The 16,661-nt window shown below is 33.9% G+C and overlaps 10 protein-coding genes across 10 annotated transcripts; 4 read left to right on the forward strand and 6 right to left on the reverse strand.

Annotated features, from left to right (window-relative positions):
• Nucleotides 1-44: 44 nt before the first annotated feature.
• DUN1 (serine/threonine protein kinase) lies at nt 45-1,616 on the forward strand (the record flags this gene model as incomplete). Its single annotated transcript, XM_020222734.1, has 2 exons — nt 45-77; nt 153-1,616. The coding sequence occupies exons 1-2, from the start codon at nt 57-59 to the stop codon at nt 1,614-1,616; spliced, it is 1,485 nt and encodes a 494-aa protein (XP_020076996.1). The 5' UTR covers nt 45-56.
• A 259-nt stretch (nt 1,617-1,875) lies between these two features.
• HYPBUDRAFT_166377 (uncharacterized protein) lies at nt 1,876-2,744 on the reverse strand (the record flags this gene model as incomplete). The annotated part of the gene is made up of 2 exons (XM_020222735.1): nt 1,876-1,893; nt 1,932-2,744. The coding sequence occupies 2 exons, from the start codon at nt 2,742-2,744 to the stop codon at nt 1,876-1,878; spliced, it is 831 nt and encodes a 276-aa protein (XP_020076997.1).
• A 428-nt stretch (nt 2,745-3,172) lies between these two features.
• On the reverse strand, nt 3,173-5,011 carry GRF10 (Grf10p). Its single transcript, XM_020223256.1, has 2 exons — nt 3,793-5,011; nt 3,173-3,658 (listed from the first exon to the last, which is right to left on the reverse strand). The coding sequence occupies exons 1-2, from the start codon at nt 4,877-4,879 to the stop codon at nt 3,621-3,623; spliced, it is 1,125 nt and encodes a 374-aa protein (XP_020076998.1). The 5' UTR covers nt 4,880-5,011; the 3' UTR covers nt 3,173-3,620.
• A 761-nt stretch (nt 5,012-5,772) lies between these two features.
• HYPBUDRAFT_107851 (uncharacterized protein) lies at nt 5,773-6,987 on the reverse strand (the record flags this gene model as incomplete). Its single annotated transcript, XM_020218594.1, has 2 exons — nt 5,773-6,101; nt 6,216-6,987. 2 exons carry the CDS (start codon nt 6,985-6,987, stop codon nt 5,773-5,775), a joined length of 1,101 nt encoding a protein of 366 aa, XP_020076999.1.
• A 917-nt stretch (nt 6,988-7,904) lies between these two features.
• Nucleotides 7,905-8,850, forward strand: HYPBUDRAFT_200504 (uncharacterized protein). The gene has a single exon (XM_020223004.1). It carries the CDS (start codon nt 8,037-8,039, stop codon nt 8,634-8,636), a length of 600 nt encoding a protein of 199 aa, XP_020077000.1. The 5' UTR covers nt 7,905-8,036; the 3' UTR covers nt 8,637-8,850.
• On the reverse strand, nt 8,731-9,783 carry ADH1 (Adh1p; the record flags this gene model as incomplete). Its single annotated transcript, XM_020222223.1, has 1 exon — nt 8,731-9,783. The coding sequence occupies one exon, from the start codon at nt 9,781-9,783 to the stop codon at nt 8,731-8,733; it is 1,053 nt and encodes a 350-aa protein (XP_020077001.1).
• A 750-nt stretch (nt 9,784-10,533) lies between these two features.
• On the reverse strand, nt 10,534-12,285 carry HYPBUDRAFT_156650 (putative glycosylphosphatidylinositol-alpha 1,2 mannosyltransferase; the record flags this gene model as incomplete). The annotated part of the gene is made up of 1 exon (XM_020222224.1): nt 10,534-12,285. One exon carries the CDS (start codon nt 12,283-12,285, stop codon nt 10,534-10,536), a length of 1,752 nt encoding a protein of 583 aa, XP_020077002.1.
• A 277-nt stretch (nt 12,286-12,562) lies between these two features.
• RIM13 (Rim13p) lies at nt 12,563-14,803 on the forward strand (the record flags this gene model as incomplete). Its single annotated transcript, XM_020220109.1, has 1 exon — nt 12,563-14,803. The coding sequence occupies one exon, from the start codon at nt 12,563-12,565 to the stop codon at nt 14,801-14,803; it is 2,241 nt and encodes a 746-aa protein (XP_020077003.1).
• A 400-nt stretch (nt 14,804-15,203) lies between these two features.
• Nucleotides 15,204-16,298, forward strand: HYPBUDRAFT_137864 (dolichyl-diphosphooligosaccharide--protein glycotransferase). The gene has a single exon (XM_020219647.1). The coding sequence runs from the start codon at nt 15,236-15,238 to the stop codon at nt 16,253-16,255; it is 1,020 nt and encodes a 339-aa protein (XP_020077004.1). The 5' UTR covers nt 15,204-15,235; the 3' UTR covers nt 16,256-16,298.
• A 54-nt stretch (nt 16,299-16,352) lies between these two features.
• HYPBUDRAFT_95764 (uncharacterized protein) lies at nt 16,353-16,655 on the reverse strand (the record flags this gene model as incomplete). Its single annotated transcript, XM_020223952.1, has 1 exon — nt 16,353-16,655. A coding segment is annotated over one exon (303 nt), but the record flags the coding sequence as incomplete, so codon positions are not given.
• Between the last annotated feature and the right edge of the window lie 6 nt (nt 16,656-16,661).

Below are 16,661 nucleotides of genomic sequence, written 5' to 3' on the forward strand. Positions count from 1 at the left end.
TCAAAGATAAGTTCAGCTTAAAAGACAAGGCAGATTGACTTAACATTTGATTAGACATGTCGTTATCGAGGAAAAGAGTATGTTAGATGTCTTACTTTGAAACGGTGTTTATATATAAGAATCTTTATTTTGAAACTAACGCGTTCTTTTAGCTTTTCACAGTAGCAGAAGATCAAACTTCAACTACTTCTATTCCAAAGAGACAAGTATTCCATTATCAAACTATAGCGAAACTATATAGTGTGGAGGCAAACACACCTCATATAACCATACCAAAGAAATCGGGAGGAGTTCTTATTGGAAGAAGTAGCTCATGTGATATTAAATTAACTGGAAGCGATGTTTCGTCCAAGCATTGTCAATTTTCGCTCACCACGAACCCTCTGGAGTATTTACTAATTACAGACATGAGTTCCAACGGTACTTACGTGAATAATGAATTGCTAGGAAAGGGTTCTAATGCATTATTGAGAAGTGGGGATAAGATATCATTTGCCAAAACTGGTGGTACATACATATTCAGATACGCAATTGATATTAAGAATGATAAGTCATTTCAAAAGAAATCATTTTTCGACGATTACATAATGGGTAATCAATTAGGATCTGGCCATTATGCAATTGTAAGAGAAGCAAGAGATCGAACCACTGGTGATATAGTAGCGGTCAAAATTTTCCATCCAAATAAATCAAGTTCAAATAATAATGAAAATGAAGATGCTAAATTGAGACAAGAAATGAATTTATTGTTATCAATTGATCATCCAAATATAGTGAGGTTTATTTCTCATTATGTTGAACCTATTAATCAATATGCTTCAACGACTTATTTGGTATTAGAAAAAATGAATAATGGAGAGTTGTTTCAAAGAATTATAAATAAGCTGAAATTAAGACAAAATGAAACAAAGGCAATATTTAAACAGCTATTAGAAGGTTTACATTATTTGCATCAAAAAAATATTATTCATAGAGATATAAAGCCAGAGAATATTTTATTGGATGTTATACCCAAAACCTCAACCGATCAAAAATCGTTAGGACCATGGGATGAAGATGAATATGATGTCAAGGTGAAAATAGCAGATTTTGGATTGGCCAAATTTATCGGAGAGTTGAAATTTACAAATACATTATGTGGTACGCCTGCTTATGTTGCACCCGAAATATTAAAAAATAATCGTAATTACTCGACCAAAGTTGATTTATGGTCAAGTGGAGTTTTACTTTATGTCTGTTTATGTGGATTTCCTCCATTCAGCGATGAATTAGGACCTCCAAATATGAGAGAACAAATCTTGAATGGAACTTATGCATTTTATTCTCCTTATTGGGATGAAATAAATGATCTGGTGCTTGATTTAATATCGAATTTGTTAGTTGTTGATCCAAATGACAGGTTTGATATTCAGAACACTTGTGATCATCCATGGTTTAGTGAGATTGATGATGAAGTTAAAGATATTAGCATGATTGATGATAGTAATAATACAAGTAATCGATCAATCACTAGAATGTCGGTTAGATCAAATAGTCAACCACCAATGACATTAAGAGAACGATACACATCTGAATTGAACTTTGGAGATGAACAAGATCGTTCATCAATTTTATAGATTAATGACTTTTTAATATATACAAGATTATGCAAAATTTTGAGAAACTAATTTAATATCATCACTTCTAGTATTGAAGAATTTAGAAAGTAGTAATTTACTAGATGTTATTAAATCTTTATATTTGTCAGGAACATTTTTTTGATTATTAATTTTAATTAAAGTATCATTTAAATTAGTTAATATTTCAAAAGCCTTTTTATAGTTTTTTAATTTGAAATGACAATCAAATTGACCAATTAAACAAGTGATGTCATTATTAGCTTCCACTCCTAATCTGAACCATTCAAGACTTTTCGAATAATTTTGAAATACATTTAATTCTAAGAATCCTAAAGTTTGGAAACTTTCAGTTAGTCCTTTTGAAGCAGATATTTCCAAATGATAACGAGCTAACAAAGGATCTGTTATTGAATAAAGTTGACCTAAATAAAAATGAGACCTAATAATGTTTGAATCTAATTCACCAAATTTAATACTTTTTTCTAAATAATTTTTAGCCATGTGTAAATTTGGTTTAGGTTTATGATAACTATAGTAATAAATACCCAAATTGGAGTATACGTGACTCGCCAAAATGGTATCGGACTCTAAATTTAAGAAATCTAACCAGTATTGGGCAGCTTGATCAAAGTAATTTTTTTCAAATGCCAAATCACCCGCTAATTTGAAAACCAAAGGGTGCTTTAAGTCGGTTAAGTCTTTGATGAGGCTATTAGCGGTTTTGTAATCTTCCTTAGAGCTCTCGGGGTCTTTGATAGTTTTAAATGCAAGTAAAGTGATTGCATCATTATCACCCAATTCTGCAGCCTGTTCAATTAATTCATTTTCAATATCAACCAAATTTTTATTAATTGAGTTGGTGATTTTTCTTATGCTTGATAGTAACGTTTTACATAGCATTAAATCCTTCGATTTCGTATATGAAGGTAGACTTATTTGATTTGGAGCATCAATATTAGTATAAATCGATTTTAAAATTTCAATCGTTTTATTATATCTCAATCGACTATCATTATCAAAGAGTAGTCTTTGCATTGCTCTTTTGCCGGGTAGTATCAGCATGAGATCCGGACGGTTCAAATGCCGAACCGTAGACGAGAAGTACCGTATGCCAAATGGTTTCATTATGGGAGTCCAAGAGTAAAAGTCAATGGATAGTAGTACGACTTTACTTTCTTTTTTCACTTCCCATACTCGGGACGTGTCCACCACAATAATGGAAGAAAAATGTTCACGTGATCGTCTTCCAAAGGCTGCAAATACGATAAAGTGGTGATATACTGGAAACAATAGTTGGACTTTATAGGGTAAGTTTAAGCAAGATGAAATTGCGAATGGAACAATGCAATTCCAGGGGGATTTACGAATAAATATTTCATTTCTATAGAAAGAATTCTTTTTTTAAAAAAAAAGGATGGACAGATACACAAGGTAGGAGAAAAGAATGCAAGAAATAAAGACAAAGAACATGGTTGAACAATATTGAAGAAGTAAAGTGTTGAAGAGAAAACAAACATTCATTAAACATAAGGCCTTCCAAGAAAAGATTATTGGTAATGAGAATTAAAATCAATAAAACTGTCAACTTGAGTATTACCATTAGTGCTAGCATCATTATTTGAGCCAGGACTAGTTATACCAAACCCGTCCAAATTAAAGTTTTGATTTTGATTTGAATTATCTAAATCATTATTATGTAGAGATAAATCAAAAGCGGTATGGTGTAATTGATCATTTAGGGAGAAATTATTGTTATTATCATTTTCTAATAATTGATCATTTGGAGGGTCATTAATATGAGTGTAAGAATTAATATTTGTTGAAGGAGAATTAATTAAGTTTGAGTCGATTAATCCGGAGGTACTACCAGTAGTGGAAGAAGGAGGATTATTTGGGAAAGTTTTAGTATAATTCATGATGGTAGAAGTTGGAGTTTGAACTGTTGAAAAAAAATCTGGAGTATTTGAATTAAAAATATCATCATAATTTGAATCAAGATTATTAATTGAAGTTGAAGTTGGAGCAGTAGAAGGAGTTTTCTTATTTGAATGTTTTAAAGAAGTAAAATTAGAAATAGAATTAGAATTAGAAATTATGTTTGAATTAGAATTAAAATTATCATCATGATTTTGATGATAAGAAGTTGGAATAAAGCTTCTTGAATTACGGTTACTAATTGTGGAAGTTTCATGATTAATTTGATGACTATTATTTGAAGTAATTGAATTTGGAGAATTATCAGAATCAAAATCTCCTAAAGGAGATAAACCTTTCAATCTATAATTAAGAGATTCTCCATCAATTGGGTAATTACTACCAGTAGTGATTTTTGATAATGGATGATGTTGGGAGTGATTATTTTCTAAAATAAAATTATTTAAATATTCCAAAGAATTCTTCACTCCAACCAAAACATGGGGGATAATATTATTTTGTTCAGCATCAAAAGAGTGAGCAGCACTAACTTGTTGATTTTCACTAAAATCTTCACAAAGCGACCATTGATTTGAATTTGAATTAACTCCATTGAAAAAATAAACCGAAAACTTAGGACTATGACTTAAACTTAATCTCAATTCATTATTTTCTTTATCCAAGTTATTATCTAATAAAGAACAAGTTAAAATTGAATCAATTGGATAAAAAATTCGAAATAAAATTTTGGAATTATTTGAAATCGCACTGAAAAAATAATTAATTTCCAAATTTTTTTTCAGTAGTATAACCAACAAGTCAACGTTATTCATGATATTATTGAGGGTAAATGGTGATAAGTTGATCAAATTGTTTTTCAAAATGTTTTCTTCGTGGTATCCGGTTTTAATTCTTTGCCATGATCCTACCGATAATGATTGAATATCAATAAAACAATATTTTTCATTAATTTCAATTGGTAATTGGTTAATATATTGATTCAAATATAAATTATTTGGACTCATTTGCAGTTGGATATCTTGTAAACTTAAGCTATTGGATCTTGAACTATGGATACTGCCATTATTCTTAATGGCTCCGATTTTTTTACTTGACGGCCCGGACATTGAACTGTTCCGTTCATACTTCTCAACTTTTCTGGCCTTGGCTCTTCTATTTTGAAACCAGATCCTAACTGCTTTTTCACTCATATTCGTTCGTTCACTGATCTCTTTTCTGACTTCTGGTGATGGATTTTGATTCTGATGAAACTCTCGGATAAGGTATTCCAATACCTCTCCAGATGCTCTGGTTCTCTTGGTTGAACCAGCTTCCTCCAGGGACATCTCTAGCTAAAAAAGTCTTTAATCTTGGATAGAGATGAATAAGGAATTAAGTTGAACGGAACAGGGGATGGCTGCCTTTTTGTTCTTTTTTTTGTTCTTTTTTTTGGCCTTTTTTTTTTTTTTTTTTTTTTTTTTTTTTTTTTTTTTTTTTTTCCTCTTTTTTTTTCCTCTTTTTTTTTCGTTTTGTTAGGCTTTCGCTCTTTTTTGTTAGGCTTTTCGTTCGCCTGTTCAAAATTTTCTTTTGTTTCGGTTCGTTGTTAAGCTGCTGTTTTATTTTTAATCCCATGCATGGTGTTAAGGTGAAGATGGTTCCACGGTATCTAGCATGGTGTAGAGAGTACGTTGGGATGAGTCAGTACAGCATGGCGTAGTACACCATAAGTACACAAGTACACAAGTACACAAGTACACAAGTCCACTATAAGACACTATAAGTACACTATAAGTACACTAGATACTAGACAGAGTACAGTAGAGAGCACAGTAGAGAGTACAGTAGAGTAGACAGAGAAACAGAGTAGAGTGAAATTGTGCCGTGGTTTACGAGGTGTACATGAGGCTAATCGGGTCAAGGTGATAACTATTTACAGATCGTTCGAATTGCCTTTTTGTACAGCCAAAACTAATCTCTCGTATTACCAAAATGCCGAATCTTAAACCCTTTTGGAGTCATTAGCCACCCATCCAGTGTTTGCAACCAGGTGATGATTAGCGTCGCTAATACTTTCTCATGTCTTGAACATCATCACCATCATCTTGAATCGACCCGGAATGATTGGCTTTCCAGTAACAAAATCCCAGTGACAAGTCCGCGTTGTCATATGCAGATGCAAAGGTTAATTTGGTGTGCCTGCACGTGACCGGGAAAGGCTCAGGAGACCGGACCGGCGGTTTTACATAACCAACTCATCGAGTTCGGTGTCGAAGACTTCAAAGACTAGTTTCAACTCCTTCATGTGTTTGGCGGTGGGTTCCCACCCGCGGTAGCTGTTGATCAACTCGGTGATGCGTTCGGCCCCGTTGATGTTTTTGATTCTTAGTAGATCTTGGATTAACCCCCGGACATTCCATGGAAGATGGTATAGATTTATTTCATTGGAAGTTTGAGCCGCACCGCTATTTATACTGGAATCATTAATTGGGGAATTCATTTCGGGATTATAAATGGATAACGAGCTAACTTTGCTAACGCCGGACCCGACCAGATTCTTGTGTATGCTTTCTAATGTATTCGAGGGTTTGGTCAAAGGTTTGGCTTGTTGGTAGTTGGTAGTTTGTAAGATGAATTTGATTGATTCTTGATAAATTACTGGTTGATTGAATATTTCTCCGGTACTGTTGCTGCGAAATTTTTCACTCAAGTCTTTGATTAAATTGTGGTCGCTGTAGCCGTAGTTCTTAACTAGGAGAATGATTTTCATTAGTTGTTTAATGAATTGTGGTGTTTCTCCATTGAAATACATCATTCGATAAATATTCATATGTTCAATATTCATGTTTAAACTGGAATACATTGGAATAAACATCTCGTTCATCTTACCACTGAATACGATCTTGACATTGTGATGAATTAATTTGGCCATACTCAATTCAATTCGAGCACCAAGTTTACTTGCTTTCTTACTCATTTCAAAGAGTTCATTTATAATGTCATTTTCCTCGCTGGTGTATGCTCGGATCACCAACTTGTTACTGAGATTGGCAAATGGTCCACAATTCACCCCATTCATGCTCATCATTCCAACTTTTGCCTCCTTTTTCATCCTATACGAGTCGAGGATATTCTCTAATAATCGTATTCCAATTAAACTTCCTTGTAAATGCCCAACCACTATTAATAAATCACTCGCTTCAATCGTTTTCCGCCAATTCTTTAAGAGCTTGAAACTCTCCTCCACCCGTTCTTCAATCAACCCTTCTCCTTCTAATGCAATGGTCACGATATCGCTCTCCTCGTCGTGCTCCTCCATCCACTGCCTAACCGCTTCTCTGGCTTGTTTCACGTACGTATTGGAATTCCCGGTGCTTTCGCCAATCATCGTTCGTACCATCTTGATCGGTAAAAAACTATGCACCCCAATTATAACAACTTTTTTTATGGGCTTCATCTTACTCTGGTCACACTGGTACAAATGTCTTTCCGATGACCGCTCGCGATAAATCAAATGCTCTCCAAGTAAGCGAAGTTGTGTCCTCCAAGTTATTTGCCGGAAATTCTCTTCGAATTTGGGTATCACCTCATTCCCACTACTAGTTGGGCCATCTTCACTCTTGATAACATTCTCTTGTAATTCATTTGGGGTGATTGGTCTCTTTTTCGTTCGAAACTTAACCGGTTGCATCTCGGTTTCGGTATTACTAACCGATAATTCAAAATCTTTATTGATATTCTTAATTGCATAATGAGATGAATTCTTACTATTTTCAATACTTGCTTTGGCCCTTCGAAATAGCTCCGCGTTATTCTCATCTTCTCCTTCTTCTTCTTCTTCTTCTTCTCCTTCTGGTTGATTTTGCCCCCACATCCATGACCACCAGGTTTGCTCTTTCTTATCGTCAACAGCCAGTCGAAATATCCCAAGTAATGGCGTTTGTTCTTCTTCTTGCTGTTCTTCAGTAGGCTTGTATAAGTATCCCATGATTTTATAAGGACTAACCCATGAATTCCAATTATCAGCAGTAACTTCAGTACTTGACTCTTCAATGGTTGCTTGTCCCATATGTTGTTCTTGTGGATCCTTATCTTTGCTTTCTTCTTCATTTTTATTACTGGTGGCCCAGTACCACCAATTGATACTTTGGTTATTGGTTTCTTTTATCGATGCCGGTGTTTTATCGGATATTGATTCAGAATCTATTCCATTAGCTTCATTATTTTCAGTTATTTGATCCATATTCTTAATCGGATTATATCTGGCTAGTGTATACCACTTACTATCCAAATCTTGATTTGACATTCCTTTCAGAACATATGATATATGGAAATTTGTATTAGCTTTTATGGTTTGTTTATAACAAGTTTTATTTATAACTGGTTTATCTATACGTGAAAATATCCCTTTGTTAGGGTTTGAGAATCGCGTGGGTATGGATTTTTAAGTAGAAGCTAAATCCCGTGTGAGCAGATTTTCCGATAAGCAACTAATTATCATTGAAAATGGCTGAACCAATATGGAGTGAAGATATACTACGGAAACTTGATATAAGAGATGTATATGAAAAGAAGGATTCCCACTATTTCAAAGCGTTTGCCAAATTAAGTCAAGTTTGTAATAATCAAGAGAAAATAAGATCTAACTCACCATCACCATCGTTAACTGGGATTGAAGATGAAACTAGACAAAATATAAATAATCAATTGAACGAACAAATTGAATTGCTAAAGTTGGAGAATGAATCAGTGATCAGCAGCTTGAACCAATCTACAATAAATATCGAAAAATATGAAATAAAGGAGAAGAAAATGAATAGGGTAAATGAACAATTAGAATCAAAGATTAGTAATTTGACTCAAAAGATCAATAATTTACAAGAGGAGATTAAAGAAAAGAATAAAACAATTGAGATAATCAATGATGAAAATTTAATAAATCAAATTCAAAATAACGTATTAAACGATCAAATAAAACAATTGAAGAACGAAAATGAAACATTGATAAAAAGATGGATGGATAAGGTTAAGGAAGATGCAGAGAAACTCAACGATGCCAATCAATTCTTAGAGACAACCAAGAACAAAAGTACAAATGATAATTAACAAAAGTATGAAAAATTAAATTCAACTATAAAACATGACTCATAAGAAAAAGAGGATTAAAATAAAAAAGTTTATAAAAGTGAAATATGTAAGATTATTTAGTAGTATCAACAACGTATCTACCCAAGATTTTACCTTGTTCCATTAATTTATAAATGTGTGGTAATTCGGAAAGACCAACGATTTTAATTGGACAACTAACCAAACCTCTAGAGAAGAAATCAATGGCTTCGGCAGAATCAGCTCTATTACCAACGTAAGAACCTCTAATAGAAACAGATTTGACAACGGCATCAAAGACTGGAGTTTTAACTTGAGCACCAGCTGGTAAACCAACTAAAACAACGGTACCGGTTGGTCTAACATAATCAACTGATTGAGAAATGGCACGTTCAGAAACAGAAACGTTAATAACACCATGAGGACCACCATCGGTAGCCTTTTTAACATCAGCAACAATATCTTTTGATTGGGTGAAATCAACAAAGGCTTCACAGCCCATTTGTCTAGCAAAATCCTCTTTACCTTCACCACCATCAATACCAACAACTCTTAAACCCATGGCTTTAGCATATTGAACAGCTAAAGAACCTAAACCACCGGCAGCACCAGAAATACAAACCCATTGACCTGGAGAAACATTGGCAGTTTTCAAGGCTTTATAAACAGTAATCCCAGCACATAAGATTGGAGCAACTTGAGCTAAATCAGCACCTTGAGGAACTCTGGCAGCTTGAATAGCATCAGCAGTACAATATTCTTGGAAAGAACCATCATGGGTGTAACCAGATAAATCAGCTTCGGGACAGTTAGATTCATCAGAATGTTGACAGAATTCACAAGAAAGACATGAACCATTTAACCATTTAACCCCAGCTAAATCACCAACTTTCCATCCTCTAACATTTTTACCCATACCAACAACAACACCAGCACCTTCATGACCACCAACTAAAGGTAATTTGGTATCTAAAGGCCAATCACCTTTCCAAGCATGTAAATCGGTATGACATACACCTGAGTATTTGATGTTAATTAAAATTTCGTTATCTTTTGGAGTTGGAACATCAATGGTTTTATATTCTAATGGACCACCATTAGTTTCAAAAATAACAGCTTTTTGAGTTTTTGGAATTTCAACAGACATTTTTTATTAGTATAATAAGTATTTAAAGTATTTAATGATGGGAAATAAAATAACTAAATCCCATTCAAATGGAGAATTTCCTGGTTATTTATACCCAAGGCAATCCTAATCAGTATAGCGAAGCAGAATTTCCGATCTGAAAAACTAATTTAGCATTTTTTGCACCTTGTGATGGAACAACCGCAAACCGTCCCAAACAATGCGAAAAAAAAGGAAACTCGCTAACAAAACAAAAAAAAAGCCCACCAAAAAAAAGTCATCTGCTCAAAGAATGCGACCTTGGTATCAGGTGCTCAGACTTGTATTGTGAGATGGCCTGGTCTGATTGTACGAGTCAGCTGTTACTGCTGCTGTACTGGGCTGTCGTACTGGGCTGTCGTACTGGGCTGTTGTACTGGGCTGTTGTACTGGGCTGTTGTACTGGGCTGTTGTACTGAGATACTGAGATACTGAGCACAGTAGAGGTGGACTTCAATAAACGAGATTCGGATTATTACCTTCCTAGTATATCCGGGGGTCTTAACACCTATTACAAAAGCTCCTAGCTCCATGTGTCTCAATGAAATGACGTAAAGCCTGTTTGAGACTGGAAAGGTAATGGTACGTGTACTTGTATTTGTCTATGTAATTGTGAATAAAACATAATGTAATGGTGAATAAAAATGAAATGTAATTGTGACTATTCGGAGTTTATAGGTTTTGTATCATTATAATTCCCGGGTCTACTATTTTATTTTCTCTCTTTCTTTCTTATTCGTTCTTGCAATAGACTATTATGTCACCGTTTCTTCGATTGTCCCAGTGGAAATACAGGTTGAATAAACGATGGCACTTTGTATAATGACCCGCGAGAATTTCGTCCATGAAAGATTCCAAAGGTGCAAAAATGATTAGTCTTTGAGGCCATTGGAAATTGGTCTTCTGTTGAGGCTCGGACTGTTGATTCTCGGACTGTTGAAGGTCGAAGTCTAGTGTTGGGTTTGGCATCTCGGCGCCGAATCTATTACGACTCCGTGAATCTTGATTGTCCCGGAGAAATTGCTTCGGGCTTAAGCTCGAGTCCGTTGTTTGTGCAGTTTCGATTTCTCCAGAAATTCGATCTTGTTTGTTTCCTGGGGATTTTTGCATCGAGTCCGCTTTTGGCTCCGAAATTTGGGGCAATTTCGATTCAATAAAACCAATCGGATTATCATAAAATTGATCGGATTCATCTCGATAGTTTAATATGGTTTCCAAATTACCCTTGGTTAAATGTAATGGTGGTTCACAAGTTAAACTCCAAATTGTCTTTTGATTGAATTCGAGGTCTTTTCGATGTAAATGACTTTGCCATGGTGTAGAATGGCATGGAGTTAAAATCCCAACTGATTTAATGCTAGAATCTTCTTTTATTAAATTAACAACGTCAATCACTCCTCGTTCGTGTATTTGAGTGAAAAATATTCCAATTAAAATATTAATTAGTATAATTCCGTATACTAAAATCTTGATATTTTGCAATTGATTAATTGAACCGGCAACTAATAATATGAGTATTGGTTGAATTGGGTATAAGAAGCGGAACTCTTTATGGGATATCATCAGAAACCCAATTACAACGATTAAGACTAATTGATGTAGGTTCCGGTATCTTTTCAATGTAAACGAATGAAGGAAAAATGGTAAATAAGTCATTAATAGTATTGGAATACTTTGAAATATATGGAAATGCCATGGTGCTACCCCATAGAATATTGATAAATTCTTAATCACATTAAACTCAAAAAAATTATAGATTGGAATGGTGATAACTTTATAAAAATAATAATCAATACCAATATTAATTCCCAAAACAAAACCAAATTCAATTATAAGAACCCCCACCAACTTAATTAGCTTCGAAAATGGTTCCACGGGATATTTCCTCATTAAAAACTCAACTCCTAAGAACCCCCAGATTATCCCATTGGTTGGTCTAATCAAAATACTCATAAATCCAATAAAACATGATATTGACAATCTTCGGTAATCAAGTCGATAATTCCATGGCCAAAAACTTAATCCCAAACTAATCAAACACATTTCAAATCCATTGGAAAATGACCGGGTTATAAAATACATATTAAATGGGTTCATTATCGATAACCACATCACTAATTGTCCCATATAGTAGTTATTCTCAGTATAATTGAGCACAAACTTGTATTGTCCAACTTCTGATATAGTGGCTATTATTGCCCCCATCACCTTGGGTGTTATAACCACCAAGTCACTTTCCCATTTCTCAGGCAAATATTTGGTAATTTGATACCCAATGGCATAGATCAATGGATGAAGCCCAGATCTAAGCTCCTCTCTCCATTCCCACGTAATATACCCTGTCCCAAATACTAGTCTGTGTGCCACTTCGAGACATTGGTAATACTCGTCTGGTTGGAAATACGTCTTCAAAGTTAACGCATTGAAAAGTCGTATGGGGAATATTATAATTATCAATTGAATTAAACTTAATCGTTTATTCATCCATTGTAGCTTGCCTGTCGGCTTGGTCTTCTCCTGCTCTCTTTCCTTATCCGAGGGCTGTTCTTTTCCAATCCTCTTACGAAGACCTGAACTCATTTCCTGGGGTGATTCTTATCAGAGTGTGTTCAAGATCTGTTGCTTGCGTAGGAAAGACGAATAATTCATCACTCCATGTTTCGCGTCTGGTGATGTATTTTTTTTTTTTTTTTTTTGCTTCTATATAGTTGTTCTTTCTTATTCTTTGCTCAATTGATCTGTAAAGACGGCAAAAACTATTATGGAATCCAATGTCAAGTTGGATGAATGTTACAGCTTGATTGAGTGTTGCTATTTCCAGAATGTCCTTAATGATATACCACAATCTAAGAAGACTTGCTTATCAGTGATCAAGTTACTCAATCATCTTTCCAAACTGTCATCAGATGGTGACAGTATCAGGTTTTTATCCAAGTTATGTTTAGAATTGTACGAAGTGATAAGTAAGAACGGAAATGCAAGTTTCCTATCTCCAAATGATAAGATTTGCTGGATCAGCTCTAAAATTGATTCAAATTTTTATTACCCTATAATAGACCATAAGTTCCATACTAGAGAATTATATGCAGCTAAGTATGATGATTTGGAACTACCTTCGCATTTTAGTGTGAGCTATAAGCCGATTGATTTGGTAAATTGGGGGACTGATCATTTGGATAGCTTGTATCAAGATTTATTAACTAATTGTTCATTTGTTTCGGCAATGTTATCGATAATTGAGATTAACCAGTTTCAACGCTTATTGGAATTAGTTACTCCACATAAGCCCAATGAAAACTATTTGGTAACATTCAATTTTAATGGCTGTAAGCGACTAGTTCGAATTGATAATAAGTTTCCTATAGTAATAGATAATCCTCATCGAAATTTATTCATTAAATCTTTTGATAAAAATGATTTGTTATGGCCGGCTTTGATCGAAAAAGCTTTTTTGAAAGTAATGGGCAATGGTTATAATTTCAAAGGTTCAAATATGTCCATCGATACTTATATGCTTATTGGCTGGTTACCGGAAATTATAAGAATGAAAAATGGTATATTACCAAATAACTTTGATCAACTTTGGAGATTTCATCAAAGTGGCTTGATTACGCTTGGTGTGGGTACCAGTGGATTGAATGATGATTGTATTTCAAGATTGAAATTAATTTCTTACCATGATTATGTCATATATCTGTACGATGAAGATTCAATAACTTTGAAAAACCCTTGGATTTCAAATGAAAATAAAATCGATAGAATGATTAAATTGCAAAAATTCGATTTAAGGTTCATTAGTTATTTATATATCAACTGGAATCCAGAAAAATTATTCAAATTTCATTCAAATTACAATTTTGTTTCTAATAAGATTGATCAGGATACCGTTCATTGGTATAAAAAACCACAGTTTTACCTCTACAATCCTACTGCGGACGAAGAAGAAATCTGGTTGATGTTAGAATCTCATATTCAACATGTTAATTCAACCACCCATATCAATTTGTCAATTTTTAAAACTGAACACGGAGAGAAAGTAATGCTTCCCAACCAATATTTATTATTGAAAAATTGTGAAATAAATAATACTAGAATAATATTACTCAAGTTCAAATTAAAACCGAAGGAGTTTTATACAATTGTTGTTTCGGGACCTCCATTAAATTCTTTCACATTATCTCTATTCAATAATATCTCAGAAGAGTTTAAATTAGCCAAGTCTCCTTTCAAATACAATCAAGTGTTACCTTTGATCAATGACGAATGGAACTTTTTGAACGATGGTGGGAATTGGTCACTATCAACGTTTCTCAGCAACCCGCAGTATGAATTGGAAATCAAACAGGATACAACAAACATGCTAATATTATTGTTCAGTGAATCAAATCAAAGGGATATAAATTTCCATTTATTCTATTCTGATGATAAAAATGTTCCTTTGAGAAATTTTGATAAATCAAAATTGATTTTTAATGAAAGCTATACTTCAACCTCTCATTTTCACGATATCAAGAATTTGAAGCCTGGTTCCTATAAACTTATTCTATCATCTTACAATATTGGCCCGGAATCTCCTTATACCCTTTCAATCCTTCATGATACGTCTTTAGATAATGTCAAAATCACTAAATTTTCAAATCGATTGGGTCTATTCTTAAACAGCACTAAATTTGATTGGGATCACAATAATCGAATGAAAATCTATTTCAAAACTGATGGTTCAAATTGTAATTTTTCAATCCATCTTAAACATTCAAATAATACTTCGAGTATCGAGTCTATCAGTGACTATAGACCGGCTATGAGAGGCTCAGTTTTCAATGCTCAAACAGAAGAACCAATTCAAATAAACGAACAGTGGAATGACTCTGTTTATGGTATTCACATCGATTGCAAAACTGACTTTCCTGGTGTATATATTTTATTGGTTGAAAGATTCGAAGCAGGTCTTGGAACTTGCATTGTTGATGTGGGCTGTGATAAGCAGTTCAGCTTGGGGTAATCCCTATGACTCTCATGATTAACGATTCTAATAAAAGTTACGATTTTCTTTATGAAATGTAGTTACTAGTTCTTCTACCGCAAAACCTTACCATGATTCACTAAATAATTACAAAAAAAGGAAAAAAACAGAAAAAAACAGAAAAAACAGCTAAAAGCTTGTATTCATTTACAATTACCCTTTGTTAAGTATACCAAGCACCTAATATACAACCAATCTGTCATGGCTAGGATTAAACGTCTGCTAATATTAAAATAGTGCTTATCAAGATATGTATAGAGCTTGCAAAAAAGACCGGATATCACGTGTGACTCTACCCTCGAAAGTCAACCGTTGACGTGTTTTCTCTTGAAAAAAAAAGAACCTTTAAAAAACTGAAGCTTTTAATCAAAGGACTTACCGTAGATCAATCATTGCCTTTTACAATTGAAGATGAGGAGTTACTTAAGGCTCGTTGCTGCCTTAATGGCAATATTGCAAATTGCTGTTGCAGCCTTAACCAATGAACAATTGTTGACTTTAACTCACAATCAAGGTAAAACCAAAGTTATTCCAGTGAATGATCAGAACTTTCAAAAAATTTTAAGTGGAGAAAGGGATTACCATTTGGTACTTTTATTATCATCGGCTGTTCCACAAATCAATTGTGTTCTCTGTAACGAATTCCATCCCGATTTTAATATTGTTGCCAATTCATGGTTCCAAGATCATCCAAATGGATTAGGTGAAGAAGAATTAAATGATGAGGATTCACCTAAAAAGAATGTTTATTTCTTACATTCAGAATTTGCTGAGTCTCGTCAATTATTTCAACTTCTCCAATTGAATAACATTCCAAAAGTGTACCACTTCCCACCTTCCTCAAGTATCAAAGCCAATGATTATATTAAAGAATTTGATGAATATCAATTCTATCAAGGTGTTCATAGAGAATTACTTGCTAGTTACTTAAAATCGGTTACTGGTCTTCAATTCAATATTTACATTCCTCCTGATTATTCAAGAATCGCTATCAATGCAGTATTTGCTTTCACTTTTGCCCTTTTGATTAGAAGATATAGAAAAGAAGCCTATAACATTGCTACTTCTCGTCCATTATGGAGTAGTATTATTTTAGTTGGTGTATTACTTTTAATCTCTGGTTATATGTTTGTGCAAATCCGTGGTGTTCCCTATGTCAGAGAACATGCTAATGGTAGAGTGGACTACTTCGTTCCTGGCCAACAAAATCAATTGGGAGTCGAGACTCAAATATTATCATTTGTTTACGGTATCTTGAGTGCTTCCAGTATCATTTTAATCAAACACATTCCTAAAATTAAGTCTCCTCAAGTTCAATTGATTGCAGTAGTGATTATATCACTTCTAATTTTTATCTTCTACAGTCTATTACTTTCAGTTTTCGGATTAAAAGGTATGGGCTATCCATTCAGATTACTCAACTTCTTTTAGATTCTCTATGTACACAATACTATGGATGGTCCCTCTCAAGACCAAAGTCATTAAGTTATTTAAATGTAGATTTTTTTCAAACTAAATCTTCATCAAGCTCTAATTTAGTAGACATGTCATTTACTCGGTCGCTTATTTTTGATAGTGTCTTCAATGATTTCAAAAGCAGTTTCCTTAATTCTTTTATTCTACTAAAAGAATTTTGAACATCCCGATCGCTAACAAACAGACCTTCTTCACAAAACGCTTTTTCGAAACTCGTTAACCGATTCTCAATTAACTTTAATCTAGTTAAAAGAATGTATTGGGATTGAGTAAGCAGTTCAAAGTTCTCATGAAGGTTTTCTAAAGGTCCATTCAATAATGCATGTGCCGTCAATTCTATAGGATGAAGGTCGTTAACAGT

The sequence above is a fragment of the Hyphopichia burtonii genome (assembly GCF_001661395.1).
Source record: "Hyphopichia burtonii NRRL Y-1933 unplaced genomic scaffold HYPBUscaffold_3, whole genome shotgun sequence".
Taxonomy (NCBI): Eukaryota; Fungi; Ascomycota; class Pichiomycetes; order Serinales; family Debaryomycetaceae; genus Hyphopichia; species Hyphopichia burtonii.

Coding starts and splice junctions, on each gene's coding strand:
- GRF10 (XM_020223256.1), bottom strand. CDS start 4,879: ATGTCCCTGGAGGAAGCTGGTTCAACCAAGAGAACCAGAGCATCTGGA. Junction 3,659..3,792: donor TCATGAAACTTCCACAATTA/GTAACCGTAATT, acceptor CATTCAAATAAG/AAAACTCCTTCTACTGCTCC.
- HYPBUDRAFT_137864 (XM_020219647.1), top strand. CDS start 15,236: ATGAGGAGTTACTTAAGGCTCGTTGCTGCCTTAATGGCAATATTGCAA.
- HYPBUDRAFT_200504 (XM_020223004.1), top strand. CDS start 8,037: ATGGCTGAACCAATATGGAGTGAAGATATACTACGGAAACTTGATATA.